This window comes from Cryptomeria japonica, chromosome 7, assembly GCF_030272615.1.
Source record: "Cryptomeria japonica chromosome 7, Sugi_1.0, whole genome shotgun sequence".
NCBI lineage: Eukaryota > Viridiplantae > Streptophyta > Pinopsida > Cupressales > Cupressaceae > Cryptomeria > Cryptomeria japonica.
This window is the reverse complement of record NC_081411.1, coordinates 683,825,506-683,840,776: the sequence shown is the minus strand read 5'-3', so window position 1 is coordinate 683,840,776 and position 15,271 is coordinate 683,825,506. Positions and strand designations below refer to the sequence as shown.

At 35.2% G+C, this 15,271-nt stretch overlaps 1 protein-coding gene across 2 annotated transcripts in view; it reads right to left on the bottom strand.

Moving 5' to 3' along the window:
* Positions 1 to 1,491: 1,491 nt before the first annotated feature.
* LOC131054122 (uncharacterized) overlaps positions 1,492 to 15,271 on the bottom strand; it is a 64,098-nt gene continuing 50,318 nt past the window's right edge. For both annotated transcript variants that reach the window (XM_057988583.2, XM_057988582.2), the window contains 3 exons: positions 7,308 to 7,396; positions 2,124 to 2,245; positions 1,492 to 1,864 (listed from right to left, as the gene is read on the bottom strand). In XM_057988583.2, coding sequence (XP_057844566.1) covers positions 2,127 to 2,245; positions 7,308 to 7,396 — 208 coding nt within the window. In that variant the 3' untranslated portion in view covers positions 1,492 to 1,864; positions 2,124 to 2,126. The remainder of the gene's footprint in view (positions 1,865 to 2,123; positions 2,246 to 7,307; positions 7,397 to 15,271) is intronic.

Genomic DNA, 15,271 nt, shown 5'->3' with positions numbered 1-15,271 from the left:
TACCAGTAACTGCTATCTATCGAATCACCATTAACTAAAAATCAGCATCTTCTCATCTTCTTTAACATCTCTATTAACCACAATTTTGTTTGCCGACATTTATAGTTTGCAAGGACTTGATTTTAAGAGCAAACACAACTTCATTGCAACATTTTCCACTCCATATGATTGATGTTATCGATTAATTGCAATTTGGCTGAACTTCGGAAATTAAAATGCACCATCACAAGGTATAATCAAATATTAAAAAACCCTAGAAAAGGAGCCAAAAAAGCAATGCCCTGGGTACTTTGCTCTTAAATTTTGCTTTTAAAAATTGAATTTCGTGTCACTTCTGCAGACATTTGTGAGTGTAAACAACTAGCTTCAGATCAAATAGTACCTACTTAAATTTTATCACTTCTTTGTTGCTTTGGAAGAACATGCGACTTGATAGCATACATCGGAGACTATCATATTTTTAACTTTGCAATCAAGTGTCCACAGTATTATAATAAATTTTGAAGTAATCTTTGCTTTTGCTTTTACACAAAAATAGAAAATTTCATTCTTGCAATTTTAATATATAGAATACGTAGAATATTAAGTGATTGTGGCTTTCATTTTCATATGTTTTTCTTCCTATTGAGTCTTTCTTGGGTTTTGGTTGTAAGTTTGATTCTCTACTTTCACAATTTTTTTAGTTTTGAAATTTCTGTTGCATACAGATTACAGGGTTTCCAATTCTGTGTCATAATAGGACTTGCCATTGAGTTTGTGGATCAAACTTGATTTAGAGCTAGGTCAATTTGATAAATTAGTCTCAACTTTATTTATTCTTAATTTTACAAATCTTGGAGGTGCTCAGTGATCAATAAGACTTAAAAAAAATGCAACAAGACTTGATTATGCTTGGCAAGTTGGCATATTCAAAATATAAAAGTATTCAGGAAGTTTGAATATGTAAATGTACTGTATAATGCCATGAATTATGCAGTGTTTCGGACATATTTTTGCACTCTTAACTCTTTGGCTTGCAAAGTCATTCCAGTATTCATGTTGTGTGATGATTTGTTTAACTGTAAGCACTTTATGAGGGAACACTTTGGCCTTTATTTCTCTCTTGTTTTTACAACATAAACTATAGCACTTAGATTAGCTTTACAAAAACTCCGCAAGAACAGGAGGAACCGACAATATGTGAGATATCATGTGAGAGGTTTTAACCATTAGAGAACTGGAAGTTCTTCAACAATTCAATCTCTACATGTTTTCACTCAAGAATCCAGATATGAAGGAAAGAACAATGCAACAACTAAGTAAATACAATGACATTAACAAATTAATTCCTAAAGATTTTAATGAATTTAGCTCATACTTGATTTCAAAAAATGGAGAGGGATAAAGCTATTCTGGAATATCAAATTATCTGCTGCAAAGTAGAACTTCCCAAAATATTAAGAATTTTCTGTAGATCCGCATTGATAAGGATGTATGTCAGGAGAGATCAAATGATTGCTAAACAAATTGCATAGAAGTTCCACCTTGATTTTTGATAAAAATAATGGTATAAAACAAAATTCTAGCACACAAAATGGGAATGAGAGATTTCTTATTGAGGATGATTCTGTATAACAGACTCCTATAGAATTGAGATATTAACCAAAGAAATGGTAGAACAACTATTTTCCTTCCAGCTATAAGAAGACTACTCTGCCAGATCACTTCCTCTGGCTAATTAGTTCTATACAAGTTAAAAACAGAAAGGTTAGGAAGTAACCATGTGCATTCAAATCAGGATAATCTGCATACGTGCCAGCTTAGAGATTTGTATCTCCTTTCTTCTCTTGTAAAATAGTAAAGAATTTTTTAGTTGGTCCAAGATCTGTGCAGAAATAGATATTTTGTTAGAATGTGAAAATCAGTAAAAAATCTGGAGTCAAAAAAGGACCAAGCGATAAAGATGTTTGCATGTTTCTTGTTATAAGATTAGAAAATCAATAAGTCCAATTTTTGGAAAAAAAACAAAAAAAGGCAATCTCAGAAAGATATGTCTAAATGGCAAGTCTCGATCTCAGAAAAAGACAAGTTTCAAGTTCCCCTACATCCTCTCACATCTTTACCAAAAATTGAATAAATCTTACAATTCAAGAACAACATTTTGACTGAGGTGGTGGCCCAGGTTGCTCATCAATAATAACCATGCCTTTTCTTTGAGGAATAGAAGGAAGTTCTTCTATGATACTTTTCCTTTTCTCCAGTGCTCCTGACAGACGATCATTTCATTTGAGTCAGAAAAGGTAGTCACACTATTTATAAAATTAAATAAACGAAACCAAGAAATCAAGAAACCTGTTATAAGCTCTTTAAATATATCAAGATTTAAGCTGGTAATAGTCCAACCAATAAAAATATTCTTAATAGAGTTTAATGGTCAAAGACTCGCAACATCCATGGTCACAAAAGAATACAATTTCTAGCTTAACATTACTCAAAAGTGCGTTGTGTGGCCAGATCAAAAAATTTCATGATGAAGAAGAGCACAAACTGCATAATCCTATTCGATACAGTCCTCATTGGATATCATCAGAAACTAATGTTGTCCTACCCAATATTTGCTGACAAACATCAGATGGCAATAGAAGTTTGTTTTAAGAATGTTTAAAAGCTTTACATAAGGATATAATGACATTGTGTAAGGCTGATAAATAGGTAGCTACAGTTACAGTCAGTCTGTCAGATACACCTCATAATGAAATTTCGAGTTTGTCCAAGGAGCCATTGCTTAGCTTCACATGGGCCACCAAGGATCTGACTAGAGACTTAAAAATGCACAAAGGGCAATCCATAAAGTATTTGAGGGAGAAGTCCATCTAATTAATCTGCAGATTATATTAAACATGCTATGGAAATGTAGAAAGTGAAACAAACATGGTAATCATTACAAATTAAATAAGAGAGGAATTAGCAGAACATGCTCTTCTATTCGTCTTGAATGGGATATATCACTAAGTACAAAATCCATATTATTTAACATTCATGTGCAGAACGTTTGGATGACTTGGATACTCACTTTTGTAAAAAAAAAAACGATAGTCCTATTGCCATGGACAAGTTGAGAGAAGCACATCACTATCTAGCAGACCTATAGAGACGGGTCAGACAACCTGAAGGAAGACCACTTATGAATGCAATGCTGCATCATAGTATTACTGGAAAACTGTTAACTAAGACAATTGTCAGTAAGATTGAATTCAATGATACTAATAATATCCGTGAAAAGCCACTAACCCAGAAAATATTAAATGAGGTTGAAACAGAGGAACTGACATTACAGATGCCAAGTGATGAATGCTGATTAAATGATTTGTCTTGGTGCTTGACTCTTATGTATCAATTCAATAGTTAATTTTAAGATAAACAGTTCTAAACTTATACATAGAATGGAACAAGTGTATCATGTCTGTAAATTATTGGGTTTGAATCAATTGCAATTCTTAAAGATGGGAGATTTTTCCCATATCCTTCCCACATTCAAGTCTCAAGTGATAATCTTTCCTGCTTCTCTAATATTTTGAATGCAAATAATGGTGGCGAGAACCAAAATTTTGGTTTTAGTTGTCCTCAACTCCTAGGAATCTAATTATGAAATTGATATTGTGAGTTTTCTTGTCTGTAGGTACAAGAGGCATCCTGTTTTATTGCTACAAATTTGCATGCACTGGAAAGGAGAGTCTTCAGTAAATGAAAATTTTGTGGGAGTGAACAAAAGTATTAGGATGAATTATGTTTTCTGGCATTTAATTGTAAACTGAATTGAAACATTCACATTGATTTGTCTGATTAAGTGCTTTGTACCCTGATGTGGAGGAATCCTTACAAACCATACTGCCAAGATAGTTAATGATATTTCAACTTGAATTTTGTTTATTTGTTACGACTTATAACTTTATCATTGATCAAATATGTGCAGTGTGTTCTCAATTCTGTATCTATTATTTAATTTTGTATACTGTGTAAATTAGGGCTTCTATATATACTGAGGATGGCAAAATTTTACCTCAATTTTGGGGACAGCAGGGGGTATATATGTGTATGTGTATGTGTGTGTGTGTGTGTGTGTGTCTACATGCACACACACACACACACACACAAAAATACACACACACACACACACACACACACACACACACACACACATATACATATACATTACAAATACATATATATATATTAGAGTTCCCAGACTCGCCACGAGTCAGGCGAGTTTGCCGAGTTGGCAAGTCGAGCCAAGCTCAGCGAGTTTTGACAACTCGTGACTCGGACTCGGCGAGATTTTCTCATAACTTGCCAAGTTATGGAAAAACTCGCCAAGTCCGAGCTCCAGGACTCGCGCTGCGGCAGGTCAATGTTTTGACTTGCAAAAAACCAAAAAAAACATGAAGTTGTTTGACAAGTTAGTCTCTCCGTCAGGATTCATATATGGAATATAACATTTATACTTTAAGTTATATTCCATATATATTGTCAGGATGTTTGAGAGTGGTTTCGGACCTCCATGAGTTATAATGCAAAATCTAGTTTTTGGAGGATCCTTCAAATTTCCAAACTTAGTCAAATTTCAGGCCACTTCAGGATCAAGATGGCATTCAAGACTTCTAAGGCGAGTTCGCTTTGACCTTGATGTAAGGGACAGGACCTAGGAGGACACTATGCATTCAACCAAGGTTTGATTTAGCAACTTGAAGCGTGACCGGATAGTACACAAAAACCCTAGGAATGATCTAAATAACCCGTAATCACTCAACTGACCTGACCTCCTTCACTCCACCTTGAGGAGATCCACCTAACTTGATGACCTTTGAGAAACTCAATCCCTTCAATGCAAAGGCTAAGACACTAAAACGACCAACAACAAAACTAAAAGAGCTAACCCTAGAAAGCAAAAAGTGGGGGTCCCCATTTTCAATGGGGCAATGTGTGAGTACCTCACAATAGGGATGTTTCTTAAAATTTTGAAAAAATGGGGTGAATTGGGGACATTTCCTACCTGTCCCCACATCCCAAAAAATCCTCCTATGGGGCACAAGGTTATTTTTGGCAAGGGACATGTCTCTGAGGAGCATATTTTCAAACCCTTTTGGCCTCACAATTCCCCCTTCCATCTAACATATATATCCCAAAAACTAAGAGGTCCAAGAAAGACCAAGGTCAACTATAGTCCCAAGGTAAAACCTAAGTTCAACAAGCACACTATTTAATGCTACCATACACAAGCACTCCTTAAAGTTTCCAAGTGAAGATGTTCATGATGTCTCATGTTGGTGCTCCTAGAATTTCAATTTGGCCAAAGAAAATACTAAACAGAAGCCCCAAACAAGTAGATACTCTACCAACATGCCTTTCATGGCATAACAAGCTAGCACACATTATAATTGGGATGTATTCAATAATAGGTGCATGAAACAAGTTTTAAATCGTTAAAAATCTCTTAATTTCAAGGGTTTTTGTATTTTGCTGAGTCGTTGCTGAGTCATAGCCGCATCACGAGTCGAGTCAGCCTTGCCGAGTCTGAGCTGAGTCCGAGTCTAGGAACTTTGATATATATACACATACATATATGTGTGTGTCTGTGTGTGTGTGTGTGTACACACATAAACATAATACATACACGTGTATGTGTGTGTGCCACAAGCCCTACTATGAGACTATCACACGATAGGTACCAAACTCTCATTGAGAACATTAGCATAGTCAAAGCATCATGTAATGCCAATGAAGCCATCTATGAGGACAAAGCCTCCAAATGTGATGCTAAAACCCTGGCAAAACTCTTTGAAAACCACGACTTACAACCTGTATGTTCTTTTAGCAAACTTGGTGCTTCCCACAAAAACATAGTCAAGGAGGCTCAAAAATACTCAGGCAAGAACAAGTTCATACCATACAATTCTCTAACAATGGTGACTGCATTATCTCTAATACACAATCTCAACACTAATTTGTTCTCCGTTACTAAAAACAACTAACTCAAATGCATGCCACAATAGAGAAGCACACATGGTTCAGATCCCTGGAATTTGAATATGGTAACAGCAGTAACAACCATGAAGAGCTTCCTTTCAACTCCCTCGCTAACATTGATTTAGAAGATTCAATATGGATCTTTAAGCAATTTTTTTCTATTCTCAATTCATACCTCAAATATCACCAACAGTGAATCCTCCAAACCTGAGTCTCAGCTAATTATTTAGCAACAAACTACTCAAAGATGCCACCAACCCTAGCCAGTGGCAATGCGACTACACTAGTCCTGGATTGTGAAGACCAAACTGCACTAACCAAACAGTCTTAATCTCTGATTTCCAACCTGGTCCCTTGAATTTCATATGTTGGTTAATTTTTTGCTCCTAGCTATTGCTAAGCATGTCCTTGCTAGATTTGACAATGATTAAGAATGTCATTGTGGATCCTAAAATCAGCAATATCCTTATACTACAGCATTCCAGTATTTCTTCATGACTTACATTCACAATAGCCCTACCGTGGACTTTCAGACATATCTATCATTGAATCATACTTATTTATACATTTTAACCAGGGCATCTGAGTCATCAACATACTGCACCCCCATTTTTTGGCACACCAACATCGAATGAAGATATCCCTCTTTGATAAGGTACATATCTAGGAACATGTACATGTCTAGATCTTAGGTACCCCTCTCCAACCAGGTGTAATCTCTCTTGCATTGTTAGGTTTCAACTTTTGAAAACTATGGTTGACCATTCGAATTTGTATGGAAAAGAACCATAGTTCAGCGTTTAGCTTTTCATATCCATATGGAGGAGGGCAATACAAATTAAAAATCAAATTCAAGATTTCTCAAAAGCTATAATTATTAAGTCAAGGAATTATCTCTTACTTGGCCTGCCCCCTACTCATGTTAAAAGCTGAAACTCCATAGTTGGCATCTCCAGAGTTTTCGGATCCCTTTGTTACTCCACTCAAACAAAAAATACTGGGTTCCTTTATTGTCACTATTGGAATCAAGTTTTACAATGAGGGAAACTTGAGCAAGGCTCACTGATATATTTTCTTTCAACATTTTAATGGCTGACCTCTTTATCGGGAGTTACCATAAAAAATAATTAGCTGTGCAAGAAATTAGTTTAAGTGTATCATTTTTTCTCACAAAACCTAATCGAAGTATGAAGCAATGATTCATCATAAGTTCATATCAAATATATTCAATTGTATAAATCTTTGAAATGGAATGATCGCACAGATACTCATATAATATAGCTAACAAAAGCAATAGAACTTACGAGTAGCAATGTCAAGGAACACTTGCTCAATTCCTGTATTTAATTTTGCTGATGTGACAAAATGCTTTGCTCCAATTGATTCTGCATACCTGCATTGGTATATGTGGGCCAAGCATTAAAATAGTGTAGTTTAGTTTGGAAATAATAAAAATAAATTTTTAAAAATTATATCTGAAAAATCAAATTCAAAATGCAAGAAGAGTAACATAACTGATGAGAGCAAATTACTAAAATGGCAATTGCTTACAGATGTTAAAGCCAAATTTTAGATAAATGATGAAACATTTGGAATGACCCCAATAAATTTTATCCTTACCAGTTATGGCCACCTTAAGATTTTAGATCACTTGCAACCTTTGCCCAATCCTTGAGCAAAGAAAGATATTTATTATCTAAATTTTTTGTTAATTTAGGGCCGTTATCGGAGGTGTTGAACACTTCACTTTCTGATCACTGACAAAGGACCGAACTAGTTCTTATTAAGGACGTTTTCTTGCATTTTGACTTCTTTCTAAAAAGCCTACACAATACTATGTTTCCAGAAGTATGAGTGCAGATGCAGAATGGTGTAGAAGACTTCAAAAATTAAGAAATAAACATTTCAAAAACAGAAATCTAGCATATTAAATTTATATTAATAGACATAATTTTTCATATATTTAAAAATGTTTGTAGTTTAATGTTTAGGGGGTATTATAGAGCTGGATGGGAGAATGAACAAAGAGCTTCAGTGGCAAGAATGTGAATGTTCAATACTTGCATGCCTTAATTATCATAGCTGAATGCCTGGATTAATTATGTACTCTGATCCATATGTCTATATTAGTTATCCATGGTGCCCCCACCTGCCTTGAGCTCTAAAAGCTCAAGCAGCTACACTTTGGGGAACTAAAATGTTTTCCATTTATTGCTTGTCTCCTGCAGTTCTTGCTATTCCTGAAATTGATCTGGTTGACTTTGTGGTGTCACCAAAGAAGAAATCCCAAAAGTTTGTACTGAAGATCTATAAGGATGTTAGAGTTGTGATCCTGTTGCAATTTGTATAGTATTTCTCTGACAAAAATAGTATGAGGAAGTAATCTTGGCAGTGGCTGTTCGCGTTGCTCTCCTAGACCATGGGTCAGAAATCGCATCGAATTAGAACTTTCTTATGTCCTTAAGGAAGTAGAAATGAATTTCTCGCACACAAGGTAGAATGCCTTATTACCATAAATGTTTGTTTTAGTCTCATTAGAGCAATAAAAAGGGTGAAAAAGGACTACAAACAGAACAAATAAAAATGACAGGAGTGCAGGGCCCAACAGAAGCAAGAGAGCTTTTTCCTCTACTGCTTCTCACAAGCCCCAAGCTATTCAACTAACTTAGAGCACCTCCTTTTAAGGCCCCCATTGCCCAACCAGCACAACATGGAAAGAAGTTGTTGCTTTAGTATTGTCTGAATAATAATTTCTCCCAATTACATACTAAATGTTCCTAGAAAAGATCCACCACCTCTGAATCCCTGTCATCATGAGTCTTTTCCTACAGAATATAACAACACTCCTACAGAGCTTATAATGATAAGTTTTAAGTGTTGAGTGATTATATAACCAAAGATGAGAAGTTTGTTGATCTTGACGATCATTCCTGAGTTTCCTATGATTAAGTTTACCTTACAGAAGATTCTTTGCAAGGAAAATGAAGGACACAATTAAGCATTTGAATTCTTTTTAAAATGTATTCAATTCAAATTGCAGTCTGCCTCAAATTGCATTCTACTTCAAAACATAACAAAGCCATTTATCCAAGCATTAAGAATTACATTTTTAAATGAAGTGCTGGTCCAGAAGTAGATTACTTGGATTAACATTCGCGTATATAACCAAACTCTAATTTCCCCCATGAAAATTTTCAATTCTAGAATTGGCATTGTCATACCCCTTGACTTTCCTTCGTATTTTTATGGTGATGTTGACATAAGAAATAATCATATTTAATGGGAGACGAGATGTCCTTGGTATGGGAGATGAAGATTGGGAGAAAGAAGACATTTTGATAAAAATGGTACAGGAGTACTCAGAGATGGAATATACTATAAAGCCCTTCATAAATTTAGTGTTTAGGGTTAAATAATTAGTTGTTGGTGAACATTCAGGTTAGCAGATATGGTAATTTGCCAACCTTTTAAACCTGAGTTCAGAATGACTAGGTACAGCCATTCAAAATATATATAATATTAAAACTAAAAAAAATAGCAACAGCGTAATATTTGAACAGAAATCAAACTTGCAGCCCTAAGCAATGAGTAACAATGGAGTTTTGGGAGAGGAATAAAAGCTAAGAACTGTTGTTTTCTTGTGTTGTAAGTGTAGTTAATGTAGTTAGGTAGTTAATTTAATGGTTAGTTTAGGTTATTTATATATTTAGTTTTCTAATCTTTGTAGTTTCCGGGCCCAGGTGCACCCTCAGACTGTAGGCCAAACTCACAATCTGAGAGGCACCCTGTGCATTACCAAGCCATTCCTAGACTAGAGGCAAGACCCGGTACATATTCACCATGGCTAAACAAGGCACCCTGTGACAAGTTAAATATTTAGCCTATAGTTTATCAGCAAAAGCTACTATTATAGATTCTAAAGTAACCCTCTTTCCCAATTCAATAAATTGATATTTTTTTACATGGAATCATCTCAAACTTTCTACTGTCAACTCTTCTTTCTTAAACAATTTTAGTATTTGATAAGAAATCATTTTGCTACAAAATACTAGTAATTTATCCATGTAACGATAATAAACAACATTTTGTTGATGTGTCTTTTATACACTTCAAACACAGAATAAAATACCAAATGTATTCTATCCTCTCTTGATCAAAATCTTCTTGGATGCTAAATGATGTGATCAACCAAGACGAGTCCAAGGTTTCTATAGTCAGGTCATGACATATGGATAGCTCAATTGCTTATTGTGATTGTTGGTGATCCAAGGGGACTTACGTTGAATACTTGAATCTTGAATGTTTGGATGTTGCTGGAACTTAGATTCTAACTACTTGCTTGAAAAATAAAATGGCAAAAGGCCTAGGGTTCAAGGAGTCTCTGCTACTCCCAAGAATGTAGGAACGATGGACAATCTTTGGTGAAACTCGACTAAGCCTTGTTTTGACATGCAAAGAAACAACTCTACAAAGCTTAGTGTGATTTTCTAAGGAGAGCAAAATGATGTTCAAATCACTATTAACAACAAGGATACCATCAAGGTGATGCATATCAAGGTATGAATAGCAAATGAAGTTAAGCTCATTTAAATATTCCAATTGACCACACAAAGCAGACTTACAATCAGTAAATTGCTAGTGGTATGGACATATGAATTTCATCATTGATCATGCACAAATTTCTTTCATTCATCTAAACAACATGAAAATGAATTGAGAAGTAGAGACCATGCAACTTGCTGAAATAATACATCAAATTCACCATAGTTTCAATGAAATCATATGCTCTTTACAACAAAGTTTTGGCAACAATCTTTGCCTTATCCTAATCTAACTTCTATCCTAATGATCTAACTATTGATTGTTATCTATGAACTATTATCTATTACTCTACTCTTGTTGTCTTCTATTAACCCCCTTACAAATGAGAGATTTGAGCCTTTTATACTACTCTCAATACAATTCAATGGCTCAGATTGATTCACAATCAATGGCCAAGATTACAAGAATAAAACCCTAATTAGGGTTTGTTACAACAACTCCTTTTAGGCCAATGAGAAAATTACATTTAGGTTCAATATTGAATGTGAACCAATAGAAAATGAGGGTAGGTAGCTCAAAGTTTGTGCCTCCATAAGGTGAGCTGGGTGCATTGAATCTAGGCATGCTAATGTGGAGCCTCTTGATTGATGGAATGACGACTAGGATGCCTCCTCAATTTGTTTGCACTTGGTAGATCAACTCATAGTGTTTGAGCAATATCTTTTGATACTCAACGTTATTCAACTTGCTCAATGTTATGATTGATGATCGATCTTCCCTTATTCATGATCTACTTGATGAATGATACACCTAATTTGAAATAACTTCTCAATGTACTGACTATGATTCTTGGATTCTTTAAGGGAATTTGAGATTGTAAAACATTCTTTCATCATGTAGTTTATCTCTCCTTCATGCTCCAGTGCCTTGAATTTCTCATGTTGCGATGATTGGGATGCTTGAAGTCCTTCATCTTTGCAATGTCTTGAATCTTCTTTCATGCTTTTGAAGCCCTGGCTCCTTTACATTGTATCAGACCTGCAAGAACAAGGAAAACATCTTAAAGAATAATTACAAATGAGGAGCAATACTTGAAAACTTCTAAAGAATGTACATATGACAGCTCTCGCTACTCTTGGAAATGACTATTTTAAGTCTGATTAGTGAATTAAGCTTGCATCTCTGATTTTCAAGTTATTTCTGGTCTAATGCTATGTGACTTTTCACAGAATTCCGCCTTCAAAGTGGATAAAAAAAGTCTTCTTTCCAACTTGTCTTCCAAAACCGCCTTCCTTGATCAAGAAATCATTGTTCCTTGGGATGAAGAAGCACCGATCTGAGTAAATTCGCCTTCTTCACATGTATTTTGATCAATAGCAATGATCAAAATCTTTAATGCAAAATCGCTATGCTGAAAGTTCGCTGCCTGAAAGTGCAGATTAGAATTCGAAATTGTTTAAAATGATGATTTGTGTTTTGAAATGAAATTTGAACTCCATCTTATATATGCGTTTGAATGTCTAAGAGTCACCACCTTTCATCATAACCTCACTAGGCCGACTTGCATTTCTAAAATAAAACATTTTTATTGTTCTTATTCTTGCTGGGCGCTTCACCTTATGACAGCCGACTTGTACCTCATAAAGAAAATTGTTTGTTTGATGCTAAAGGGGGACGGCATTTGTGCTTTCATTTGCATAGCCTAGTCGACATTCATCCTTTGTTTCGCATTATCAAATCAGTATTTGCATCCTTATTAGCACAATTTAATTTTGATTTGATCAAGTACCAATCACTTAAGCAAATCTGCATTTTCCTTTTCATTTGTACCTCTTTCATTTCATGGAATCTCTACTTGAAGGGCAGAATTTTCACCTTCATTCATACCAAGTTCGTTCCTCATTTCATTCGTACCACTTCCAAGTCTTGAACTCTCTAACTTGAAGGGCGGAATTTTCACCTTCATTCATACCAAGTTCATTCCTCATTTCATTCGTACCACTTCCAAGTCTTGAACTCTCCAACTTGAAGGGCGAAATTTTCACTTTCATTCGTACCTAGTTTGTTCCTCAATTCATTTGTACCACTTCCAAGTCTTGAACTCTCCAACTTGAAGGGCGGAATTTTTACCTTCATTTGTACCAAGTTCGTTCCTCCTTTCATTCGTACCACTTCCAAGTATTGAACTCTCCAACTTGAAGGGCGGAATTTTCACCTTCATTTGTACCTTGTTCTAATTGCGCCATTTTAAGGTTTTTTTGCATTAGATGATCAATTGATCAACTTTCGATTTCTTCATCAAATGAATCAGTATTTTGAGTTTTGTTTGCACAAGACAGGAATCAACATGTTTTCATTTCTCCTTAGCATCAATTCTCCATTGCTGATTGGTGATATTGTCTTGATGATTTAAAACCCTCTCATTCATATGAATTTGCTCAATTTTGGCTTAAGGTGGCGGCACTTTGGAGAATCAATTGCATTTAATCAACTAGGGTGGCCTTCTAAGGTTTGTTTGAATAAGAACCGTCTTGTTTTAGCAAATACTTCATCTAGATCACTCTTTTGGAGCAAATGGATGGCCCTATCCAATTTTCATTTCAAAACCCTAGTTCATGCCATGTCAAACCCTAAGACTTTGTCTTGCAAATTGACAACTTTCAGCAACACTAACCACCTTAGCAAGGTTGGCAACACAACCTCAATCCTGACTTGACAAGACATATTCACTTCTCACAAGCAAGGGCTAACAGCTACTAAACTTACCAAGCTAAGACGAGATAGCCAAACACCTAAGCCTAAGCAAAAAGTGGGGGTCCCCGTTTGCAATGGGGTGATGTGTGAAAACGTCACAACACATTCTAGCATTTTTCCTGAGGTCTTTTAATTATCATCAACCACTTATTAGCACTCGAGAAAACAATCAATATGATTTACACCACATATTTAACTAACTTTTTTATAGAATTTTTGGAGATTTCCAAGGGAAACTTCCATGAAAAATATTTACACACTAGGAAACATCATCTGTAGTGACATAGCATCTAGAGACAATCCCATATATACGTCTATGACAAAGACACATTTCTAATGGAGAGACAATTACCATAGGTCAAGCAACAAGTTTCAGATAGCTATGTCAATAGATTATATAGCCCTTCATTAGGCACCAACCTGAACGAAGAATTGAATTAAAACTTCCTCCATTTCATCACAACTTATAGGAAGTATGAGTCAGCTGAACTCTTATTTTCTTAGTCCAGCTTTAGGCACATGAATGCTCCTATGTCTGTTTGAGCTTCTCACCTCAAGAGTGAAAGCCTTGTAGTCAGGTTAAGATCTGTTGTATATTTGGTGCCTAGAAAGGTCATGTACATTCTCAGAATTGCCTATAAGGAGAGTTGTATATGCTAAAAATATAATAACACATTTAAACATTATAGGTGGACTGATTGTTCTTTTATAGTTAAGTAATGCTTACTTATTTGTTTGGGTAAAACAATTTTATATTGTTGATTACTTTAAAGTTTAATATAATGGTTTAATTTATTGTATAATGAGGTAATATTTATTATGACTGAATTTTCAAAGCTTCTGGAAAAACTGTGTAATGAAATTTTAGCATCAACATTTATGATCACACTCTATGATCGATCATCAAGATGACAACATAACAAGTAAAAATGGCAGGAGTGCCAGGGCTATATATATCATAGTTGAAAAAGTTAGACTCAAGGTTAAAACCCTTCCAGTCAATGAGAAACTCCACTTTTGCAAGGGTCAAAATTACTGTTATCTTTGAGAACAAACAAAGTAAGGTCTAAAGTTCCAGCACCTGCAATTCCTTTATGCAGCAGGCAAAAACTCACAGTTCCTTTATTGCAGGCATGCCATGCCATCAAACAAAACCTTTGTGTACACAATAACCCATCAAACGGCCCATATAAAAAATATGCCATAAAATGTTAAAACTTTGAGATGAAAATTGCATTTTTTTACAGCAGCTGAATTTTGCCCTACAGTTTGGAAAGTAAGGGTGGTTTTCCTGCAACGCTAGTTTTCCACAAAAAATTGTGGCGAGTTTCTTCAATAATTCAGGGCCAACTAATACCTGTGACTACTTATTTGGATTTCAGATGTGTGAGTACTCATAGAGTTTTGCAACTATGTCACAAATGACCTGCAACTTTTCCCAACCTCAAAATTTTGAATTCTTGGCCATTTCTCTGCCTTGCACCTTTTGACCTCATCTCTTCCTAACCATATTTAAATACCTTATAATTAGTCTTGTACTGGATTGATCACACTTCCTCAATGTAATCCAGCTCTAATACCAATGTTGGTAAAAACTGAAGAAATGAGGTTGAGAGAAATTGGCATGCATCTCAAGAAGACAGTGCTACATTATATAGATTTAAGAAATATCCTGTTACAACCAACTTAATAATTGAATTTCAACAACCTTATCAATGAACTACACTAACCACTTAAGTTATTACATCCAAGGGTAAACAAACACTATTATTCATTATTCTAATACTTGCTTAAAACTCGTGCAGAGTTTCTAATTGACTAAGCCAAAAGTGGAATTTTATATGACATACCAAGTATTTTATCCCAAGAAAAGATTGCCAATGGTTAAACCACACATAAAATGTGCCTTGTCACGTACTTTCTGCTGTTTTGGGCAGAAAATTTTGATGGTTAGATCCTTGCAGATGTGTGC